Below are 25,322 nucleotides of genomic sequence, written 5' to 3'. Positions count from 1 at the left end.
GAGGATTTAAAGAATCTATTGAGTACATCCCCAGTTCTGGCATTTTATGATGATTCTAAGTCTACAGATGTTTCAGCAGATGCCAACAGCTATTGTCTTAGTAGGGTGCTATTTCAATTACCTGGACATAATTGAGCACCTGTAGAATATTGTTGCAGCTAGCTTTCAGATGCCAAAACCAAGTACAATACAATATAGAGAGAATATTGGGTGACCATATGGGTACATGAAAAATTGACAAGGTATTTTCTGTCTTGATAATTTCAAACTCATGACAGTCCACAAGTCATTTGTGTTGTTGTTAAACAGTAAAGACCTAGTTGAGGTAACCCTCAAACAGCAGAGATATAAACCAAGAGCTATAAACCTGCTGCAGTATGCACCAGGGAAGTTCTTAGTGTTGGCTGATATCTTTTTGAAGAGGCCTCCCTACTCACTATTGAGATCAACTCACGTGATCAAGATAGAAGTACACATAGGCACCAACTCTGTGGGTGCTCCGGGGCTGGAGCACCCCCGGGGAAAAATTGGTGCTCTGCACCCACTGGCAGCCAAGCTCCCCTCACCCCCCGCCCCAACTCCTCCTCCTCCCCTGAGCGCGCCATGTCCCCACTCCCCCACCTACCTCCCAGCGCTTCCCATCCGGCCACCACCAAACAGCTGTTTGGCAGTGTTAGCACGCTCCGGGGCGGGGGAGGGGGAGGAGCGGGAATGTGGCGCGCTCAGGGGAGGAGGCGGGGAAGAGGCAGGGCCGGGGTGGGGATTTGGCGAAGGGGTTGGAATAGGGGCAGGGAGGGGGTGGAATTGGGGCAGGGACTTTGAGGAAGGGGTTGGAATAGGGGCGGGGAAGGGGTGGGAAGAGGTGGGGCAGGGGCGGGGCCTCATGGAATGGGTGGAGTGGGGGTGGGGCCGGGGGCGGGGGTCGAGCACCCACAGGAAAGAGGGGAAGTCAGCACCTATGGAAGCACATGTGGGTGCCATTTTGAGTGGCATGCCAGTCTCACCATATAAATTAGAATTGATATGCACCTGCAAACTGAATCTGAGTTTATAAAACATTGTTGGCCCAGTCACGTAACATGGGTCCCACATCCAGCACACATGACTTCTATGCATCGCAGATGCCATAGGGGAGTTCTCTAAAACTGAAGACCTAATTGCCTTTGGTAATTGTATCATAGTCCCATAGTCCTTCCAAGATTACGTATTAAGAAAAATATATGAGGCATCAGGACCTTACTAAATGCAGGGAATGACCTTGAATATCAGTGTGGTGGCCTCACATAGGGCAGGTCCAAAAACACAAAGTGATGTCTCCTGTAATGACCAGAAAGACACAATTCAAAGAACCTCTGATACACACAGCATTATCCAGTAGACCTTGGTTAAAAAAACAGCACCAGTCCTATCTGAAGAAAAGAGACATATCTAGCTGATAGCTACTGCTTTTTTCCTCCAGATATGTAGAAATCTTACTTCTCACTTGATCCACAACTCAATGAGTTATAGAAAAGTTAACACATCTTTTCTCAATTTGACATTCCATAGGAAATTCACTGCTGGCAAGCCACAGTTTGCTAGCTTGGGATATGGTTCAATTTCCTACACATTACTTCCAGGCCTCATCACCCACAAGGGAAGTGTAGACAGCAGGACATACTGCTAAGAGATTTCTATAACAGCAGCAGAACAATCACATTAGCCTGACTGAGCTATAAGGCAACCCCCAGTTCAGTCACTGAAGTAAGCCCAGCTCAACTTCTTATGGGTCAACAGATCAGAACAACTCTGCCAGCCTTAGAGGTAAATCTCCATTCTAAGTGGCCCTGCTTAAAAGATGGGAACTGAAAGATGCTAAATCTAAGAATTCTCAGGCTTTCTCCTTTAATTGTTGGCATGTTTCCCAAAGCTTACTCAAGCTTAAACTAGGAGATTTAGTCCTGATAAAGCTGGATGAGGATGAAATATTAGACAATACCTGCTGTTTTCATTGGCCATAACTGCACCATGAGAGCCTAGGTAACTGACACTGATCCAAGTACAGAGCTACTCTTATTGAAGAATCCTAAACCTGCTGAACAGGAGTCTTCACCTTTGAAATAAAACCCTCCACACGCCTGGGACTCAGCCAGACCTACAATTTGTTATTAAATATCAATTCTTGTTAAAGATTGTTTATACACCAAAAAGAGAAATGGAGGTTCTGAGGTTATGTGTGTTGTTTCTTCAAAACTGTAAGAAGAAGCCATCCAAGTGAAATTGGGCAGGTTCTAGGCAGGAACTTTGGAGAGAGAGAGAGAGCAGAGTAACTTGATGTATAATACTTGTTTCCTTACTTTAACAATGTTCCTTCTTCAGGATCAGAAGAGTGACTCCTTCTATGCTTTTTTACCACTGTCATGTGGCCAATGTAAACTAAAACTGTCCTTATTTCATGTAAAACAATGAAATATAAAAAGAGAAAAGCAAAAACATTGTGAAGAAGACAAAACATTAAATTGCTAAATGGACACACAAAAACCAACCAACCAACACCCCAGACTTCAAATCTGAATTGCATTTGAATTCATTCTAAATTTTTGGTTCCAACTCAGATCCTAAGCCAGAAGAAATTTCATGAGAATAGGTATTTCAGCATAAAATGGCAGAAAATCCTCAAAATCAGTTGACAATGAAATATCCACCATTTTTGGTGACAATGTTGTGAGCCTTCATTGCTATTCAATCTGAAGCAAATTATAGGCCTGATTCATTCTATCTGGATTCAGAATTGAATACTGCCCCTTCAGCTCATTAAAACTGCATAAAAAGCATGCTGCTTTCTGCAATCACTGTAGAAATTACTTCACAGCTTTGCCTGATCTTCACCAAGAATACATGTGAGGAGGTTTGATTTCTTCCAGTGACGTGGGGTTTTGGCCAGATCTGTGCATTGATTTGAGATTGCCTCCTATACTTCCATAATGAGCTTCCTTTTCTGCATGATAAGGGTTATCCAGATTTTCTTTTCACAGTAAAGTAAGCAGATCTGATTCTTCTGAATACATGCAGGGAACAGATCTGTGGTGTGGAGGAAAGATGGTCTTGTGGCCTGAGACTCAGGAGACATGTGCTCAATTCTAGGCTCTGAGGCTCAGATTCGTATGCTCCTAACTTCCATTGAAATCAATGGATCTGGCCTTACAGACTTTGTTCGTGACCTTAGGCAAGTCACTTAAGGCCTGATCTTCTGCTATTGAAATCAATGGGAGCAGGAGCAGCAGGCTTTTAGGAACGCTATGCCTTAGATCTGCAAAATAGGGATAATAATAAGTTCCTTCTTCACACAGGCCTCACAATAACAGATACGAGATGCACAAGAGTGATGGAAGCCCTAGAAGCATCCAGACAGATAAAAAGGATAAGAAGGGGTCCCTTGCATATGCAGTAGTCTCAGTGTAAAATGTCCTTTTAAGAAGCTTGAAAAGTGAGTATCAGTGTCTGCTCTACACATGGATCTTTCACACCACAACTCAGTGTGCTTCCTACTGAGTGGTCAGGACAGGTCAGTACTCATCTTTTACTGACACCCTGGGATAACTTAGTGACACAGTTAATACTAATTTAATCAAGTGACAGAGAGCAAGCATGAAATCTAGGTAGGCTGCTAACCTTATCTGTGTTTTGATGTATTCATCTCATGAAGACAAAATATAGTTTCCACTTCTGAACCCTCTTAAAATGCCTCATTTATTTGACTTCTCTTATTTATGACTTGCAGGACATAAATGCAAAATGTATTACTCTTATTATTTTTACTCATGACTAAAAGGTGAGTGACTGTACAGAAAGGAAAGAGCAGTGAACTAAAAGGACATTACGTGGAAATAGTGAATATTTTAGCAAGAAAGCCTGTGGATATTCTAGGTGTGATCTTGCTCCACTGAAATCAATGGCCAAACTCCCATAACACTGGCTTCAATAGGATCATAGGGTCAGGGCCTGTAGACGAACAATGGATTCTTTTTTGGGTTGGAGCAGATTTTAACATCCTTTCTCATATTCAGTAGTACCTTACTCTGAGAGTAGTTCCAATTGACTACAACAGAACTACTCACAGAGAAAGCTGCTACTCAATTTTAGTAAGGAGTGGCAGAATTTATCTCTATTTGTAACCCATAGAATGCATGAGCCCTGTCAAATTACCTTCTCTTAGACAAGTTCATTTTTTCACCTACTCTTAACTGTAAAGATTTTAGTAAATTGAACAACATTAAAGTGAGTATTTGTTTATTTTATTTTCATTTCATAAATGGTGTCTATCAAACTGTGATGTGCTCTTCCACCTTTACTTATTGTGCTTTACTTATATCACCTATCTTCTGAATTCTCATTAGATTTTTTTTTAAGTGATAGCTTTTCCCCCAGTAACCAAACAAGACCTGCAATCACAGACAGTAAAGGAAAAAATCATTCTGTCCTCTATAGGACATTCACTTCTTTATTACTTCTACTTTTCTATTTGTCTGGGACCAGAAGTAATAAGTGACTAATGTGCACAAGCATCCTCCCAGTAATGATGTGCATATGGGAGAACATTTTAAGTTGCTATTGATCTTCAAATTACTATTGCTGGGCAAACTGGATTCCACAAGTTTCATTCTAAAAATAAACCACACTTTAAAACATAAGTCCAATAAATGGAGTGGTATCAGACTCCATTATCTAGCTGAGTTTTCCACTCTGTGGTCTGAAACTTTAAAACATCTGTACATAAGTACTACAGTACTTAACTGTATTTTTAAAATAAAATAACTGAGTTTATGTTAAATGTATGTTCCCCAGGTTAAGGTGTGCACAGTTGTTCCTATTATATGAACTTTTTTTGAAAAACATGAATTTCTTTAAAGTGTTTTTCTAAAACCGTCATGCAAGTACTATACCTGTGCAAGGAAATATCTAATCCTGATTGTTTATAAATAGTTATAACAAGCAAATTAATCTGAAGTTATAAGAACAATGTTAAGGTAACTGGAATATCAAAAAGCTCCAGGGGGTTGCTGGAATATTTATGGAAATAGATTGAAAGAGTTGGAAATGCATATGTCTCTGAATGTGGAAAAGTAATCACTTGAATGAAAACTATCATTAAGAAATATTCTATTTTAAAAGAAGTTATACAGAGAAATGCAATTAAAATATTTATTTATTTAGCTTAATGCTAAAAGAATCAGTAGCTTCGGGAGGATGGAAAGTATGGTTTCAATTACATCATACCAAGTTCATGTTATTAATAGAGTTCCAAGCTAGGCCAATTTGTTTTTATTTATAGCTGGAAAAGGGGAATTTTGATATACCAAAAAAGGACATCACTTATGATATCTAAATGAGCCAGATTTTCTACAAGCAAGTATGCACAGTGCATTGGTTGGTAACAGCCAGCGGTGAAGTACAGGCTTATATTCCCAATTTAAACTTATGTGTAACTGGAATAATGTACTGTCAACATGTCATTGCAATAGATAAGAGGGCTATGCTGTTACCTTTGCATATACAAAATGTTGCTATATTTTCTAGCAAGTCTAGTATTGGGAGGTTGTGCATATACAAAGGAAAACCTGGAACAGATCGCACACCTTGGATTCATTACTTTACAGTAGCTGTACGCAGCTATATATATTACAGATGGTTGGTGTATATACTTAAACAGTAGGCATATTTAGAATACAAATGCTCTAGAGGTGTTATTGTTGGCCTTCACGGGTTGTCACAAGAAAGCTCACCCCTTTGCCAACTAGGCAATAATTCCCTTCCCTGCAGCTCAGCATTTGAGGGGCTTCTAGTCTCGTTTAGGTAAACAGCTTTGTGACTGCTTATTTTATTACTGTCTCATAATAAGCCACTATTGTTTATTGCAGGTGGCTGCCCAGCAGGTGGGGAAGTTAAGGAACTATATGCATGTGTGTGTCAGGGCAACGGTTTTCCCATTACACAAGGTATCCTGTGTGAAAGTGTATGTGTGTTATGTGGCAGTTAATATAGCACTTATTGCTTCTAGGAACCTCAACAGCAAAATGTTTCCTGCTCTTTGACATTGATGGAAACAAAAATTTATTATTTCAATTTTGTTGTTTTCCTATTTGTTTAAGGAGAAGTTGAATTCCAGCTTTATATTATGATGTACTTTGGGTTTTCTTTCTAATAAAGTAGGAAAATCTGTCTACCAAAAATGAATGTATACAAATAAAACACATATAAAATGGATTCAAATAGAAAGGATATTTTTTTCATCGGTGTGACTAGCAAGTTTTCATATCAATTTTTTCTCTCTAATACTGCCTCTTTAATCAGTAGCCTGTTCCCTCATTACATTTTTAAAAATAAAATAGGTTTGATTGGCTCAGCCATATTTTACAGAAAACAAGTTAACAATGTCACAAAACCATCATGCACAAAGCATGGCCGACAACACCTAGGATTTGCCTTTGCGATCTTAGCTAACATATGCCCACCCGACACTGTTGTGTTGTGTGCTAGTTGTCAACCCAGAGGTGTCTGCATTTCTTTGTTGCTGTGAGTACATAGTCTACAAAGTGCTTTGGAGACCTTCAAGATGAAATGCTCTATATAAAAGAAGGTTGTTAGCCCAGAAGGTCAGGGACACAGTCCCATGCTCCAGGTGTCCCTAAATCTCCAACTGCTAGAAACTGTGACTGGATGACAGGGGATGGATCATTCAGAATCGCCCAGTTCGGTTCATTCTCTTTGAAGCATCTGGCACTGGTCACTATCGGAAGATACTATACTGGGCGAGATGAACCATTGGTCTGACCTACTATAGCCATTCTTATGTTCTTAAGTTTATTAATATTCCTAAGAGGCTAACGAAGATGTAGAAATGCTCCCATATAGACATTCTAGTTAGTATCTGAGTAAAAAATGGAATTCACTACAAACACACACATATGGCTAGAAATCTGCTGTGCAAGAAGAAGAGTGTAAAAATGTACGTCAGTGGAACTTACAAGCTCCTGAAGGTAGGTATTGTGTCTTCTTTCTGTTTGGAATTTGCCTAACATGTTTCAAGAACCCTCAGAAGCAAACAGTAAAGATCTGAATAGAGAGATGTCCAAGTAACATCAACCCTTGCAGCATGTACAAGTAGGCATGCTTTTCAGACTAGGGGGGAGGCTGTCGATCCAGCCAGTGCACATCTTCTGCTGTTATCAGTAAGCACTGGTTAGAGGGCATTTTATCCCTGCTCATTGGAAAAGCAGTTCATTCAGTAGTTCATAGAATCATAGAAGATTAGGGTTGGAAGAGACCTTAGGAGGTCATCTAGTCCAACCCCCTGCTCAAAGCAGAACCTAACAAAATCATCCCCGCCAGGGCTTTGTCAAGCCAGGCCTTAAAAACCTCTAAGGATGAAGATTCCACTACCTCCCTAGGTAACCCATTCCAGTGCTTCACCACCCTCCTAGTGAAATAGTTTTTCCTAATATCCAACCTAGACCACCCCCACTGAAACTTGAGACCATTGCTCCTTGTTCTGTCATCTGCCACCACTGAGAACAGCCTAGCTCCATCCTCTTTGGAACCCCCCTTCCCCTTCAGGTAGTTGAAGGCTACTATCAAATCCCCCCTCACTCTTCTCTTCTGCAGACTAAATAAGCCCAGTTCCCTCAGCCTCTTCTCATAAGTCATGTGCTCCAGCTCCTAATCATTTTCATTGCCCTCCACTGGCCTCTCTCCAATTTGTCCACATCCTTTCTGTAGTGGGCGGCCCAAAACTGGATGCAATACTCCAGATGTGGCCTCACCAGTGCCGAATAGAGGGGAATAATCACTTCCCTCAATCTGCTGACAATGCTCCTACTAATGCAGCCCAATATGACTCATATCCAGTTTCTTGTACACTATAATCCCAAGGTCCTTTTCTGGAGAACTGCCACTTAGCCAGTCAGTCCCCAGCCTGTAGCAGTGCATTTCTTTGCCTCAGCTCTCTTGGTGGAATCCTGGCCTAGCTGGCAAGATTTGTGTAGCACAGGATGTACCAGACAATGTCTCTGCCTCATTTCCATGCAATGATCAGGGAGGACGTACAGTAGTTCATATTGTAGAGAGATTGTATAGGATTTTCCAAAGAAAGTATATATAAACGTTATTGAAAATAATATAGCTGTCTCCCTTTCTCTGTAATGTCTGACCTAAAAAAAGGTGCTAGAACTGAATGAAATGAAAATGAAGTGTGGCCTACCCTAACATATAAAATACACTTGTAGATTAGAGGAAAAATTGAAAAATGTGACTAAGGGAAAGGTTCATAAGTTAAAGCTATCAAGAGTCTAGCTTAACGTTCTGACTAGACCATTTGATACTTAATCAAAATGAGTACTTGTCATACCAACTATAGTAACCCATGATACATACACTCTGGGCCCAATCCTACTCACATTGAAATGAATGTCAAAATTCCAATGCATTTAAGTGGGAGCTAAACTGAGCTTTTTTTGAAGTAGAGTGCACTGCAATGAAGAAATAAATTCACCAAAAATGTATGCCTATTATAAACTTAATTTGTGTATGGTGGAAAATACATGTTACAGCACATAACTGTCTTAACATTTTGGTTTTTAAATTAACTGTATTTGGCAAAAAGAGTTGTTAAATACTTGGATAGTAAACAGAAGTTAACTATTAAATAGATTTGGAGGGAGGTGACAATTGTGAGAAGGAAAATATCTGTATATATTTTTTAGATAGCAATAGATAGCTGCATAGACAGGTGAAATGTGTATTGACATATCATTGACATTGAGCATTTCAGTGCTGCTGCTGTAGACTGCATGCAAGATAACTACACTTTCTTTAAAAAAAGTACACCATATTTCAGCTGTAAGCATATGATCATTTTATGTACGGCCAAAAATTGGTCAGACTCCTAAGGCCTAGCAAGGCATTTCACAGTTTGATTTCCATGTGCAGCTATACTTTTATCTACCTTTCTCTCATGTAATATCATATGATAATACACATAGATGAATCATGCCATTTTCACCATAACATGTAGCAAAAATCTCCTGTGTGTAAAGTTATTCACCTGCTTAAGTGTTTGCAATGTCAGGGCTTACTATGAAAAAAGATCCAATATTTTTGAAATCTTAAATAATTTTCAAATAAAATGTTTATCCTTCCAGTATCACAACATGCACCTTCTTTCTGCAGCGTATGTAAAAAGAGAAAGTTTTGACACTAATAGTAGGAAAGAGACCATACTTCACTCATTAGCTTTGTAGTATTATAATAATACTTTACACTTGCAGACTCTTATCTGAGAAGCACATTGATTAACTCTCACAACACAATTCTGAGGAAAGCATAGCGGTCACTGTTAAGAAGTTACCATTTCTCATACTCTGGTTATGTGAGCAGGCTTTTCCCCTATCTAAGTACTGAGAAATACTATGCAATAACTTGTTTGCTGTGTTGTTGTAGCCGTGTCAGTCAAGGTGGGTGAGGTAATATCTTTTATTGGACCAACTGCTGTTGGTGAAAGACAAGCTTTTGAGCTTACACAGAGCTCGACTTCTTCAGGTCTGTATAAACTCAAAAGCTTGTCTCTTTCACCAACAGAAGTTGGTCCAATAAAAGATATTACCTCATTGCCTTGTCTCTCTAATATTCAATAATGGTTAGTGTTGACTTTTTAAATGGTGGTAACTGTAAATATTCTCCTCTGTTTACAAATGGGAACACAAGGTCTGGAAATGTTAAGTCACTTGCACCAAGATTGCTAACTGTGTCGCTGGTAGAGATAGGAGGAGATCATAAATCTCAGGCCTCTGCTTTCTCCTTCCTCTAATATGGAAGTGGCTGGAAGATTTAAATACTTTGATCTTTTAGAGTGAATGAAATTTGACAGGGAGGGAATGATGTGACTTTTTAAAGTTATGAACTGGGAGTCAGGATTCAGTTCTTAACTCTGCCACAGACTTGCTCTGTGACCTTTGGCAAGTTGCTTAATCTGCATCTCGGTTCACACATATGCAAAATGGGGATGAAAGTATTTACCTACATCACAAGCATTGTGAAGCTTAACTAATGCCTGGAAATCACAGATGTCCAAAAAAGTATTGTTTTCACCAGATAATGTTACAATAAATACTGTGTAACATTTTTCTACTTTTAGATTGCATTTAAAATGTAAAGACTATTGCTGGAAAAGTCTACAAATATCTTTGACTTGAAGGGGATGTTTGTAATAAATGATCATTTTAACTTAGAAAACAATGCTAGATTTTTACAATTCAGTTTTTTTATAAATTGAAATCACAATGAGAAAGATCTATCCTGATTTATGCTCCATGAAACTCAACTGACTACAACAGGGTGTAAAGCAAGGTAGATTTTGAACCCATATTAGCAAATACCAACCTGCCCATTAAAGTGCCATGGCCTCTTTATTTCAGTGGAGAGGGTAGATTTCTCCAGACTATAAACATAAACATATTTTATAAACCTATGGAATGTTAAAAGCTAATCACAGAAGCAAACTAATAATAATCATAGTCTTCAATCCTGGAGATATGCACATGCTTAATTTTAAGCATGTGAATAGTTCAATTGACTTCAATGGGTCTACTTATGTGCTTAAAGTTAAGCATGTGTGTAAGTGTTTGCATGTGTGTAAGGGCCATAATTTCTGCACATGGGAATAAATATTGCATATTGGCAAGGTGTTCTGTCAGGTGTTATAACACATTTACTTAACATTAGACATTTGGAGGATGTTAAATAAAACTTCCAAATAGTCACAACAATTCTAATTTAAACACATTGCAAAACAGTCTCAGCCTATCTAGTAATTGCATGGATTTTTTTACTTGAGAAGATGTGTGCTTCACAGACATGTCTTCTTTGTATTGATTCAGGCCACAGGTGTAGATGCAGTAGGAATAAGACTGTACATCAAATAGTGTCAAATTGATATAAAAAATAAGAGTATTTTGTAGTTTGAGTCATACTGTAATACTGTTTCCCAGCAAATTAAAAGCTGAGTATTTTATTCATCATCAAATTCATACATGCTCTTTTAAATGTTTATCCAACATTTGACCTTCATGTTTTGTTAATATTCTAGTATTGCTTTATTGTAGCATATTGTAATTCATTTTCACTGCTGAGTTGGTTATGATTATGTTTTTTACTCTTGGAAGAATCTAGAATTCCCTGTGTGAAATTGCACATGGGTTTTGCAAGACATGAAAGACCATATATTTCTTAAAAAGAGAAAGAGGCCTTCGTCAATACTGTACTCTTTCTGGAGTGAAAAACAAAGGGAAAAAGAGAATGATAATTGTTTTCTCTAAGGCTATTAACTAATGCGAAAGCAAATAGTCTGACTGAAAATCAGCTAACAGAAGGGGATTAGAGAGTAGATCTGAGAGTGGCTTGATTTCTAGCAGTGCTGTCTCTTCAGACAGTGATGAGATACAGGCAGAGAAGCCAGGAGCTCTCCAGATGGCTAGGGAAAGTGTTTGTCTTGGGTTACTGCAGGGCAGTCTGGACTCTTAAAGCAGGCAGCCTTGGGAAGGCATCATTAGGGAGCAAGTTACATGTCCACCCAGTAAAAGAGAGAGAAAGAAAGAAAGAGTAGGCAGACTGCCCAAGAGGGACTGTGCTTGCCTATTGTTAACATATACTTGACCCTCACTAACCTCCTCACGACACAGATGTCTCCTACCTCTATCACCTCCCACTGCTTTAAGCCCTCCCCCCCTGCACCTGGGTAGCTGAGCCAGGCCGGCTGCTTGCAGTATGCTGTTTGACTTTAGAGGTGGCTGGTAGCAGAGGGAGAGACACAGACACAGCGGAGTCTTTCTGCGGGCGGATCTGCACAGACATTGCATGGAGCTTCTCTTCCAAGGCAGACACAAGGCAGTCCTGCAAATCTATGCATCGCCGTCTTAGAGAGAGACAGACAGAGACACCACCACTGACAGTAGCAATTCCCGATACTCCAGATCACATTTGTCTGCAGCAGCAACAGAAAGGGACCTGGGCATTAATTCTCTACTTTGTTTTATTTGTGGTTCTTGCTCCTTTCCCCTGGACCCAGTCGTCTCTCTCGCACTGCTCCCCCTTTGACAAGCGGCTGGAGTTCCTTTTCGGCTCGTTTTGACTTTTTGTGGACGTGGATGAGCTGGACTGGAAGGGAAGCTGCATTGCACTGCATTCCCCTCTCCCACTCCCTCTGCCCTCCAGCAGCCTGGGCTGGCGGCTCTCCCCCAAGGAGGACGGGAACTTTTATTTTCAGCTCACAGCCTGTGGCGAATGGTGGGACTCTCCGGTCCTTTTCAGTGTAAGTACCGAGAAGGGGCGTGCAGCCCCGGGCCCGGATCACTTGGGGGGAGGAGGGGGGGAGTAGGGAGTCGGGCTCCCCGTTCTTTTCCTCTCCCTTGTAGGATTGGTTTTAGGATCGGTCTAACTAAGGGGCTCTTGGCTGTAACTAACCCACTCGGGGCGATGCTGCAGGGTTAGAATTGCATGCACATACAAACCAACAGCCCCGCGCACAATTCTGTACTAACAACTCTTCAGCGTGCAGGGGGAAAAACACCCACTCTTGCAGGGAAATTAGCATTTCAAGCAAGTTTCATTGTCATCTTCCGTACCACATTGTCATATTGTTTGTCTCGTTTTAGAATCTGCTTTTTTTCTTGCAAGATCACAGCGCTGGCCAGTGTGATCTGGAATGCCTGAAATATTTCGGGTCATTTCTCCCCCCTCCTCCCCCCCCGTTACAATAGTCGGATTATGTAGTGTTGGCAACATCACTACTGGCTGTTTTGCAAGAAATATTTCAGGAGCGCACATCGTATTAAACTGCTTGGCAAGCTTGAAAATCTATCCGCTTCCTAAAACGATGCGGCAGTATTATATGTTGCATTTCTAAAGTTGCAACACAGTTTTACGCTGATAATCTTTAATCTGATTCAAAAAGGTTTGATTCCAGTAATTCATTATTTAGCTTTCGAGAAGGGAGATCAAATAATGCAGAACCCAGACGCGAATTTGTTAGATGAGCCTTTGACTTTTGGTGCGTTCGAGTCCCTTCACTAGTGACAAAGTTTTAAGGGGTCCAATACATGGTTTAGTCTGGAAAGGGCCTTGCAACCTTAACTGTGGCATCCCCGATAAGGCGACTCTATTATTATATGGTAATTGACAGTTAAATATATGCATACAATCTGTACCTTCCTGTCATTCCGAATTTTATAAAGAAACAAAGGGGAATACAGTAATACATACTGAAATGTTTTCCATCAAAAAAGAGGCAGAATGTTATCTTCTAAGCTTAGTCAGAAGTTTAAACAAGGGGCGGGAGAAGGTAAAGATAGATTAAAACATCCTCATACGCCCCCACCAAAAAGTTCCTCTCTAGCTATTTTTAGTCCGGAGTCCCAGTTATTATCGCGGGATGAATCGATTTGCAGCAGTGGTGAACATCTCCAGATTAAATGGCGAAGGAGTATCAACATTCAGTGCTTTAGAATCATATTAAGAACACGAAGGGTTATTACTAGTGTTTAGCCACCCTGTCAAGGATCAGCATCATACCATCTTCTTGGCAGATGAAGGGTATGTTAAAATCCCAGAGACTGTCCATTTACATCTGCTGTCTTTAATTGTATAGAATCATAAAATGTAGATATGGAAAAGACCTATTATTCTAGCCAGTTCATCCTTCTCATGTAGGGCTAAAGATGCAGATTGTGTACATAAGTCATTCAAATGTGGGATTCTGGTAAAATAGTACATAACAGATTTTCCATAAAAAACTAGTCAAGTTTCCTATTGTAAAATATGACAAAATTGAAAACACTGTATTTGTTCTGGTAGTACACGGACTTTAAAGTTATGGCAAATATTTAATAATATGTGTACATAATACACAGTGGTATACCTCTGAATATTACTAAAGCTCCTATTAATATTTTAAGAGTAAAGATACATGATGCAAAAAATCACTACTAGTTTGGCATGATCTACAATATTTGGGTGAAGCTAGGTATATACTCCCTAAAAGTAATCTACCTGAAAAAACTGTATCTTCTGCAAAAATATTTAAAATGAAGTTGCCTTGCCAAATATTAGGTTACAGGCATACCCTTCACTAACCAAGAGGATGTATTCTGGAATGTAGTACAAGGGGTTTGCTCCAGGAAAAATTCATGTACTTAATGTAACTCTGACCCCTTTAACTTTTAACATCGCTTCCCCTAATTAATCTGTTCAGGCCCCAGACTTAAATGGCTGTCCACAGCTGCTGCAAATTGATTTATCCACTGATGGTGGTCTGAGTTGCTGACCAAAGCAGGATATATTTTTTTCCCCATTTTTGGACTAACTTTAATCTGTTTTGACTATTTTAAAACTTATTTTAACACCTGCACAAATTTTGAAGGAATTTTAAAAAATCTTTTCTTTTGATATCTAGCTAGAAACATTATTATTGTATTTCTAAAAAAGTATGTCAGAGTTAGAGGTGAATGTCGTTTTCTGAATACTTCTGTATGCAGGATGTATCCCCTTCTCCTCCAGTTCCACATCCTGACAGAATGCAGTGGAAAGTTTAAATAAGCGGTTTTGTTATGATTAATAAAAACAGTTTGAGGCAAGAGGTTTAGCCTAACCTAGATGAGAGACATTTGTAGACTTTTGTAGCTTTTAATTCTATTATCCCGATCTTCTGATCTGGCTTGGCATTAACAGTTCTAGTGAATCTGGATAACAGAGTAATAGTGAAACTGGTTTCTAATGGTTGTTAAAGCTGATGCTTGACCTTTTCAGTGGAAGTCTGAAAACTCATTCAGTTTGTTCCGGGCTGATTTCCTTAGGAAATCCAATATGATCGGGGAATTTCCTTGCGCTTGAGTGACTATTAAAGTTCAGCTGCCTTGTTTATATGTTCTGTTTTTAGCACCAGGTATTTCTGGGGTTCCCACTTAAAAAAAATACTAAGAAAAATTATCTGAAAATGCCTTACAGTATAAACAGCCTATTGTATAATAGGTCATATAAATAATGTAGCTATCTTGCAGTCTCACTATTAAGCCTTTTAATTAGGAAGCTATCTTATTTGATTATTGAGAACTTTTCTGATCAGCTTATCAGGTTTGAGCCTGTAATGTAATCATTGTTACTCTGGTTCATGCATCAGGTTTTTTTCCTCACCACAATATAAAGTTCAATTATACAATGGACAAGTAAAAAAAATTGTCAATATCTGGCAAGCTGAAACCAGACAAGGAGTATTTAAAACAGCAGTGCTCCTTATGGAGCTCAGCTTTAATGATTTCAATAATACCTAACACTACTTTGTTTCTAAACTATTAGAATGGTCTAACAGACAAAACACATTTTGTTTGTAATGGAATGCAGACAGCAGTGTTAGGTCACTGTTTGCTGGCAACTGCTGCACAAGTTGTTTTTCTTCAAAGGCTCCAAGCTTTTAAATATTTTCCAAAATCTTTTTAAAGTAAAACATTGCCTTCTGCCATTTTTGACCACTTTAATGTTGACTCAAATTTTTGCCAAAGTCATCACACTGTGTCTCATCTGTGTATACTTAGCTCTGTGTATGCCTGTGTGTACATGGAGTTTGATGCTAAAAGTATTGTTTATGGGGGGGGGGGGGGGAAGGGGGAAAGCTCCACCTGGAGTGCTGGTCAGTCAATGGCTAGTCAGTTCCACACATTCTTCCCTGTCAAATCCTGTTTCTCACTTCTCTGAACTGAACTTCATCTGACAGGCATTGAATGCAAAGCCTGCTTCACTGAGGTTCTATGCAGACTGCACAGTTCCTCATAGCCAGGCACTTTGGAAAAATAGGCATCTGCAGTATTTGCAGTGGGGATGAGGGGGAAGGCAGTTACAATTGTTATTTTCATCTTGCAAATCCACTTGCTACAGTTAATTACTGTTAAATCTTTAGCTAATTAAAAAAGTATCTTGGTAGGTTGTTTTGGGGGGGCTTCACAATTTTATTTTTTTTTTAAAAGCTTTTTCTTTGTTTTGTAGGAACTTAAGGCTTCTTGATCTTTGCATACAATTTATCAACTGAAATAACACATGTACTTACTGTTGTGTAAAGATTATTCTCATGGTTTGGTTACAGGCATATAGAGGGAATTCCTTTAAAATCTGGCTCATTCAAAAACTTGTAGACATGTAGTTAGCAATGTCCTATATGTTTCACATAGCCTTTAATTAGTAACTAGCTAAAGATATTTGTAAGAGTTTAAACAAGCACTAGCACTGAAAATAGTATCAGTATTAAAAAGTGTAAACTAATTTTTAAAAGAATAGCCTTTGAAATTTCTTAATCTCCTTTCATATTCACAAATCTGATAAAATGAAAGGTTTAGGGAGATTAAATGTTCAACCAACAATATACAAGTTTCAAAACTAAATTTTAACATAATCCTGCTTGCACTATTTACATTAAATGTTACAGTTTAAAGACATGTTTTAAAACTATAGCTATTCTGCTCTTGTTTACTTAATACTGGCTTAGTCTAGCTTAATATATGGAAGCATAAAGCTCTCAGAAAAAAGCTCTCATGATTTTGCATGTTAAACAATGACCAGCAGGTGTAAAATCAAATGAAAAATTAAGTAAGAGTTATCCTTAAAAAGAGGAACTTGATTTCAAAACAAAATGATTACTTTTAATCTGAAAGACATTGACTTACATCTTCATTTTTTTCTGCCATTGATATAAAAGTTTCCAAATAGTGTTTAGAGAACAGTGGACATGTTATTAAAGTAAACATTAGCTCAGTATAATGGAGGTAATTGTAAGTGATAAGAGCAGAGCAGGTTATCTGTGTGTTGTTTAAACACAAGGAGCTACTTTGCACCATTTCCAGTAGCCATCTGTATAAGAGAAGGGTTTGCACCTGTCTGTCCACACTAATTATAGATTAGGGGCAAAGAAATGAAATTTGAGTAGGCTTTCTGCTAATGAAATCCATAGTGATTTTATTGTAAATGTGGTTTATGTACAGAGGGTGATGGTTGGGTTGTGAGTAAAATAAATTGCTGTATGTCTGTAATGTATTTGTAGTTGTGAAGCAGAATACTGCTGCATTAACAAAGGTGCTGAATAAAGATGCAACACTCCATTTATATTCTAGGCTTCAGTTACGGGTTTAGCTCAATTTAGTAAAAATATTCATTTTAATCACAGGGTTTAAGCATATATATCAGGACAGACTTTACATTTAATTCTCATTTCATTGTACTGGCATAGAGAAGGTCCTCTGACTGAAGAATATGAGAAAAAATTATGTTTAATTTTAAATAGGTACATACATAGCATGTCAAAATTGCTTTTTCTTTCATTTGGTTTCATATATGTGCTAAAATAAAGTGAAAGGAGTGAGAAATGCATTCTGCAGTAAAAGGTCACATGAATTTCTACCACATCTGTTTATAGTAATTATGAACATAATTAACATAAGAATTACAAGTGAAGTAATGACAAGCTGAGCAATGAGATATTATGCCATAATGGTCATATGTTGGAATTCTCACATTATAGCATGCTAGAATTCACATATTCAATGCAAAAAAGAAAATGTTAGATTTTTATCTATTTTAATGCTTCAAAACTTATCTGCCAGGGGCAGATGGACTTTACGCTTTGTGAGAAGGTAACCCATTATTGAGAAACAGTCAGTTGAAATTAAGATTTTTAGCTCCAGCTTGGACTTTGAGACAGCTGTGATTATGGAACACTGCTTCTGTTATACATTTGTACTCTGATCATATTCCCATACACTGCTTTAATTTTTAACTGAGAGTGTTTTCACAGCAAATTATTTGCTTTAGAAAGGATCCTGGATTTTGATCACTAGAGAACTGTGCATCTCTTATAGTAAAACTCTTTGCCAAAAATGTCAGTGTATATCTGAGGCATATATAGTAACTCTGGAAAATAAGGGTTTGGCAGATCTTAATGGTATAATACTGCAGGGAACCCCCCCCCCTAAAATTTCTAATAAATAGAGCATCCCCTGTTTTTAGATAATATTTTGAGAGAACATCGGTGGGAAGAGGGTGCAGTGATACCTTGCATATTGAGTTAATTAAATTAACTTCCACTAAAATTGCACAGAATACATCATTAACTGCAAAAAAGCCATGCTTCAAATGTATTGACGAACTTTTCTTTTAATATGACTTGTTTGATTATTTCTAACACAACTGACAACTATAGAAGGTGGGGAAAGGTGGTTCTTTTTGAGAGTAGAAAGCAAACTGTCTAAAGAATCAGGTGTTAAATTAGATACGTAAAATCCACAGATTATCTTGTTAAAAGTCAAATGCCCTTTGTATTAGGAAAATTTGCCAATCACTGTCTTTCTAGGACTAACTATATAGTTGCAGTGGTTTATGAAGAATAAATTTTTTTTACCTTGTGCTATGTCTCAGTGATACCAAGAGGTTTTCACATTATTGGATTAGTGGAGGATTTGTGACAGACCCCTTTTTATCTGACATTCATTGCAATGACACAATTTTCACACACACAGGTCCTTCCCCCCATCTATGGTCTGCTTTCACTTTGTATTACGCGTCAAATCCCCTTTTTCTTTTCTTGTGGAAAAACTCTGCTATTTTGGCCTGGTGATTTTGGAAGGGGTGCGTCACTAAACAATGCGTGCCTCTCTCCACTGTGTGTGCTGCCATTGTCCTGATCTCAGCCTTCACTTGAATGTCTGTGGAGCAGCAAAGAGAAGCAAAACTTCCTTAAAAATAAATTGTTACCAGAGAGAGAACTGTTTTACTTTTAGATTTCAGTGAAAAGATTAGCCTAACAACCTGCTCTTGGTACACTGATTCTGCTGGCCCTTCCATTTGTGGCTCGTACAGCCTTCCCTTCCAATACCTAACCACATAGCCTCTTGGATTCATCCAATCAGCTTTTTAAAAAATAAAATGAACCGTGGATGTATATCTTTAAAGAAGCCAATCTGTTTGCTATAGGACGTGGTCTAGTTCACCATTTTCCTGTGCTGAGCTGTAGCCACATAACAGTGCCTACCTGCTATGTCTGGTGTGGGCACTCTCTGCACTGAGCAGCGCAAACAGTTTGTCAGATACTCCCCAAACAAACTGGGAACCAAAAAACAAATAAATAAAAGCATTCAAGGGCCACACTGGTACCTTAGCTTTTCTCCTACTTGCATGGTAGGACCAGAGAGAAAGAGAACTTCCAGCAGTTACAAATGAACTCACAGGGGAAGCTGCTTTCTTTGGTGGAGAGCTCCCACTTTGGGTTAGCTAGATGAGTGAGATCTATATAGATCTGAGTAGGGAAGGCACTTTGGTCTGCTGGGCAGGTTCTGGGCTGCCTCAGGCTGGGGCAGTTTGAATGAGGAGGGTTTCAGCAGCCGAGGCAGGAGATCCTCCTGCTGGGCTGACAGACAGAGGGAGAGACTTTGAAACCTGCCGGAGCATTCAAAATGAGGGAGCCCCTTATCCCAGGGCCACCTGCCTTCCCTCTCCAAGTGAGAGTGAATGAAACGGGGGGGGGGGGCTCTAGAGAAATCTACCCCCACCCAAAAGAAAAGTGAGGCCTGACCTCTCTCCAGCCAGTCAGGGAGGGGGCCTGGGCTGGGCCTTCAGATGATGGCTCTTGCTTTGCCAACTAGGAGGCCTGTGGCCCAGGCAGCTGCCACTCTGATGCGGGGGGCTGGTCGTCTCCTGTGCGGGGCGTGGGGCCCCCCAGGAGGAGCAGCTCCCTGTGGGTGTCGCCCCCCCAGGGGTGGCGGCGGCTTTCCCTGCCTCCAGCTGGGCCGCGCTGATACCGTAATCACCCGGCCGCACGCTGCCTGGCTCTCGCTCGCACACACACACAATAGTGCCCTCCTGACAAGCCTTTTACCTCCGATAAGCGGCGATGTGTGTTTAATGGATACAAAGCCCTGGCCGGTGCCCTCCCCCGCCAGAAGGTAATCTCCGGCGCTGGGGGGAGGAGACGGGGGGCTCCCCCCATCTCTCTAACGATGCCGAAGTCGATAGGCGCCCGGCGAAGTGAAGATGTAACCTCTTATCTTCTCCTCGTAGCTGGCGGAGAATTTCCCCGGCGAGATTAGCCCGGCGAGGGAAGGGATCTGCCTTTTGTTGTGCGGGGCTAGGAGGCGGCAGTCCTGGCCCGGGCGCTCTCGCCCAGCACCTCCGCTATTCAGCCCGGACTCGCGAAGGTGAGACGAGCCCCCGATCTCCCCGTGGGTTTCCTTTGGCCCCGGCTGGCCGGGCTTCGGGAAGCGCGAGACACCGAGGGAGAGGGGGCTGCGGGTGAACAATAGACGATGTCTCGCCTAGACTTTAAAACCATTAGATGGGGGCGGCAAATAAGCAGCATAACGACTTGATTAGCTATTTTATTAGGTGAGAATGGGTAGAAAATAGGCTCTCTTTAGGGAGAGAGCTGCTGAGGCTTTTGATTGATTTTGAGGGACTGCTGCAGTGTTTTTATCTCCCACTTACTCACCCCCCTCACGCCCTTGGTATGCTGGAAAGGAAAGCAGAGTTTCTGTAAGTGCACACTGATTTTTTTTTTTTTGGTGGGGGTGGGGTGGTCCACTACACCAAAACAACAAATAACATCCTAAGGGTGTGTGTGTGTGTTAAATCAGACATCTGAGATTTTTGTTTGTACTCCAAGTGTGGCTTTCTTGGGAGGAAGAGGGATAGATAATTGTTACCATCCGCATTTTTAATAGGAAACACTAATTTTGTAATATTTTTTTCAACCCTCCAAATTGTTTTATTGGAGACGTCTCAACTTGGAGCGTACTAAAGATGAATGCCATTCCTCTTAGAGAAATTTCATATATTTAGAAGTTTGATAGTTTTGGTTTACTTAAGAGAATTCTCCATCAGTTTAAAATTACCTGATGTAGGCATGAATGCAAACTATCTCTCTCTCTCTCTCTCTCTGTGTGGTCTTTTTAAAATCTCCTTAGAAGGAGTTATTTTTGAAACAAAAATCAACAATTGGTCATTGAAAATGTATATAAAAGTTTAAAATCTTTCTGTTGCTGCATCACTTTGTGAAATGTTTGCATAGATAGATAGATATGATCCAGTAACTAAAAGCCTAATTAAAATTTGTTTAAAGCCAGGGGAGCATGTATCCTTGTTGACAGCAGCAGATCGATAGGGTAAGACAATAGAGTCCCATTATTTTACTTCCATTGACTGAACGTATTGACATTTCAGGTTTGCGATTGCCTCAGTGAGCATGATGAAACACTGAAATTCACAAACCAACTGGCTAGAGTGGCACATATATTACTGTATGTCATCTCTGCCGTCAGGTTGCCTTATCACTGAAGCAGAATGGTAATGGATGGTAGCAGAGTACTTCAGAAGGGTTAGGGCTCTATCAGTTAAAAAACTGACACATAGCAGGTTTAAGAAGGATCTTTAATTACACTAAGAATTATGCAGAAGGGAAGAAGGTCCTTGCTACCTGCTGCTGCACTTCAGAGTTTACCAGATCAGAAGCAGAAAGGATAACAACATACTTTGTTTCATATTTTATATACAAGTCCAGATATTTCAAACTTTTGCATCAAGCACACAAGTATATTTGAACTGAATGGCTGATTGGGTAATTTACCATATTCATCTATGATGACATCTGTTCACCACAGCCTTGGTAGCTCCAAAGCACCTGCCAGACCTACACCTGATATGTAGATTGTGTAAAAAAACAAAAGACAACTTTAAAATGAGTTCAGTTTGTCTACCCGTGCCCATTGTTGCCTTAGGGTAAAGCAGAGGGGGTTATATACAGAAAGAATATTATGGTATTAAATATTTCTTCTTTTTCACCCATTATAAATAATATTGTATGTGCATATTTATATGTATGCATACATCTGTACATGTATATAGAGTTATCTAAGTATTTGTAATGATCTCATGACCACAAAATATATGCTATTCCTTATTGTTTCAAAATCTTTTAGATATTCTGCCAAATTTGCCTGAAGAATTAAATCCATCAGTGTCAGGGAGACATTGAGACAGAAATTAATTTAAAGCCAACAGAGAGCTAATATGAAAGAGCCATTAGTGATTTAACTAATTTTAAAAGGTAAAATTAATGAAAATATAAAATGTATTGTGAGTGTGCCATCAACACAACAATTGTTGCCATTGAGTGGCCTGCAGATGCCCTTAAAGACGGTAAGGAGAAAACTAGTCCTTTATACCATTTTCATGAAAATGTTAGGTTTCTGTTTGATCAGCAGGTGCTGTTGAGATGAAAGCCATGTGTAAATTTTCAGAAGGCCAAAAGTGTCAATTCAGAAAAGGAAAGTGATAAGAGAAAATGCAATCAGTTTTCCTGTTTTCAATTTGTGCTGGATTTGAAGAGCTGTTTTGTTAAACTGCTACATCTGCTCCAATATGAATATTGAACTACTTCCACTAAAAATAACACCCTATAATTTGGAAGCCACTGCAATCTTTTGTTAATGCAAGTGGGTTATTTAAAAAAAAAAATCTATTCTGAAAAATCTCCTGCCTAATGTGCATTTTTGTTTATTGGAAATTTTATCTTGTGCAGATAAAATGGTATTATGCAATTAGGACTTTATCTTGTTAGATTATAAAAATGGTATTGGTAGCCAAATATCAGTATAGTGTTTAAAAGATTTAACTTGGGGAATAAATTTTATAAAAAAAAAAACCCCCAAAAACCCTTATAAGACATAATTATTAATTGTTATCTGTTCCAACAATATAGCTTTTACTTATTGTCAAGATGTTTTATGTAAAGTTAAGGATATTCCAGAGACCAGAGAGCATTCTTTGGCTTATTTCACTCTTCCTATACCTGCAAATCTAAGTTTAAGCTAATCAAGGATGTTTTAGTTAATGGGGTTTCAGTGCAACTTTTTCCATGCTTAAATAAAATGATTAAATTATGCTTGAGTGCTTACATACAAAAATGTTCGCTTCTGTAGTGCTGCTAATCAAGTGAGTTTTATGAACATAGAATGCACCACATTGGTGGTGGTGGGGGTTTTTTGGTGGTGGGGAGAGGCAGGAAGGGGTGAGCATTTTACCAGATATGTTTCTAGGGAAAAGTATTCCCTTTTTTGAGCTAATAAAGTGGTGAGGGGATTGTTTGTTTTTTGTTTTAATTATGAGTCTTAATAAAGAAGTGGTAATTCACTGTGGTACCTACAAAAGCTCTCTTTTGTACTACACCTATTTGGGTATATGTACAAATACTATATGCAAATATATGCAGTACTGAATGAGAGATTTTCATGTACTTCTTTATTTCATAGTAAGCACAACACCACAAATTATCTGCCACAGAGAAGGATATGTGCCTCCTCCTGGTTTTAATCTTAAAATGGGTTTTAGCTGCTGAATTCTGATCTTTTAGCCAGGAGCTCAGTTCCTGGGCATCATGGATACATGGGAGGAAGGGATCTTGTTTTTGCTCCAGTTTGGTTTTACACTTATATTTGACTGTGAGATTGAAGTGAATCACCCAGGGTCACAAAGTGACCTTCAAAAATCTGCAAAAATTAAAACCCAGTGCTGCCCAAGGTTCTGGTCCCTTATTTTATGGTTAAAACTACTTTGTTTTATAGGTAAACACACCAAATACCACATGAACAAATACAGTTAAAGAAATAAATCTGATCATAATTTTTTTGCATCTTAAATAATATTTACTTGAGAACACTCACAGTTAAACAAAAAGCCAGATTAAAGAAAATTAGATACACTGAAAATTAAATACTGACTAGATTTTGTGTGAGGTTAGTGTTTGTGTGAGTCTGAGTGAATGTCTGCTGCATGTTTTCTTTATAACTTGTACTCATGTGAGTGTGGGCACACAGGTACACACACTCACTTACGTTAACTAAAAGAGATTGATATTTATTTATTTTTAGATTTCTACAAATATAAAAAGGGGCACTTATCAAAAGCTCTAGGTACCGCTGACACACATTACAAAAACAAAATTTAAATTAAACAGCCATTTACGCCTTCCACCTGACACAAACAAACATTCTGCTAAATACAAAACTCGCTTCCCATCCCCTACCTGCAACAGAGCTAATCCTCATCAAATTCCATCTTCTGTTGGAATTATATACATAGGACAAGAAGTGGAGAATGGTAGCTCATGAAAACAAAAGATCTGCTGGCTTTACTGCCTTGTGATCTGATACTGTCAAGGTTCATAGCTAATTAAGGCCTGGCTTGGTTAGTTTTTAGATGGAAGACCAAGTAACAGTGAAATGGTAGTGCTGACTGAGTTGATGGAACCTTCCCCTTGGAGACATTACTAAACTAATGCCACAGGATAGTATGCTTCTGGAAGTGCTGTCTTTCAGAAAAGATGTAAAACCAAGGTGCTCACTCCTTCTAGACATAAAATTACATTGTACTTTTCACACCAGTAGGGGGGTGTTAACACCATTAGATAAATTGGCTAGGATATCAACATTTTCACAACAATTTCAACAGAATTCCTTCACTTTCTGCCCTAAAATGTTGTGTAGTGTTGCTATACACTGTTAAACAGTTGCCCCATTTCACTCCACCAATGGTAGGTGAAATAATCCTTTTATGCTGTGCATATTTCAGTTTTTGTAAGGCAATTTGTGATACTTCAGGATAAAAGGCATCATAGATATGCAAGATATTATATGCTCTTATCAAGAATGTTAACGAAATTCACCAACTATCTGTTTTTATAATTGTCCAAGTGGTGCATGATATTTATTTTACTGATTTATTAAAAATATAGTTTTCTGTTTCCATTTTTCTATCTTCTGCCTTGAAAATTCATCATCATTCAAGAGTATGCTGAGATACAAGGCCCCTACAAATAGAAAAATACAGTAGTGTTGTAACAGTAGTATTACTGCAGTCTTCCATATTGCAGTACATTAACAGTACACTCTTCACGTCATGAGGTGTTTAATGATTTCTTCTTTTATGTCAAGAAGGCAGCTGATCTAACAGCACTTCTTTAGTTAGGTAAGATTGTGGCTTGTAAGATAAAATGAATCACCACAAAGAAAACATGGTAGGTGATAATAGGTACTTTTGATAATTAAGCTGCTATTATTTATCTAGAAAAAGATAAGATTCCACCTAGTGGAGGGGAATTAATACACAAACAGTGGCATGTAAATTTTTTTTACTTCCAGTGACAAAATAAAAAATATTAGTTCATTTATGAAAGAGCCATTCTGAGCCAGAGAGTAGAAACCAGAAATTTT

At 39.0% G+C, this 25,322-nt stretch overlaps 1 protein-coding gene across 4 annotated transcripts in view; it reads left to right on the top strand.

The window, feature by feature from the left end:
• Positions 1 to 11,821: 11,821 nt before the first annotated feature.
• RUNX1T1 (RUNX1 partner transcriptional co-repressor 1) overlaps positions 11,822 to 25,322 on the top strand; it is a 147,459-nt gene continuing 133,958 nt past the window's right edge. For 3 of the 4 annotated variants that reach the window (XM_024201773.2, XM_024201780.2, XM_024201758.2), the window contains exon 1: positions 11,822 to 12,340. In XM_024201773.2, coding sequence (XP_024057541.1) covers positions 12,313 to 12,340 — 28 coding nt within the window. In that variant the 5' untranslated portion in view covers positions 11,822 to 12,312. Of the gene's footprint in view, positions 12,341 to 20,215; positions 20,256 to 25,322 lie in introns of those variants that run through there. The other variant, XM_024201766.2, reaches the window with a different exon arrangement.

This window comes from Terrapene carolina, unplaced genomic scaffold, assembly GCF_002925995.2.
Source record: "Terrapene carolina triunguis isolate 2854851 unplaced genomic scaffold, T_m_triunguis-2.0 Scaffold58, whole genome shotgun sequence".
In the NCBI taxonomy this organism is placed as follows: domain Eukaryota; kingdom Metazoa; phylum Chordata; order Testudines; family Emydidae; genus Terrapene; species Terrapene triunguis.
The sequence above is the reverse complement of the archived record's forward strand: the minus strand, read 5'-3'. Positions and strand labels throughout refer to the sequence as shown.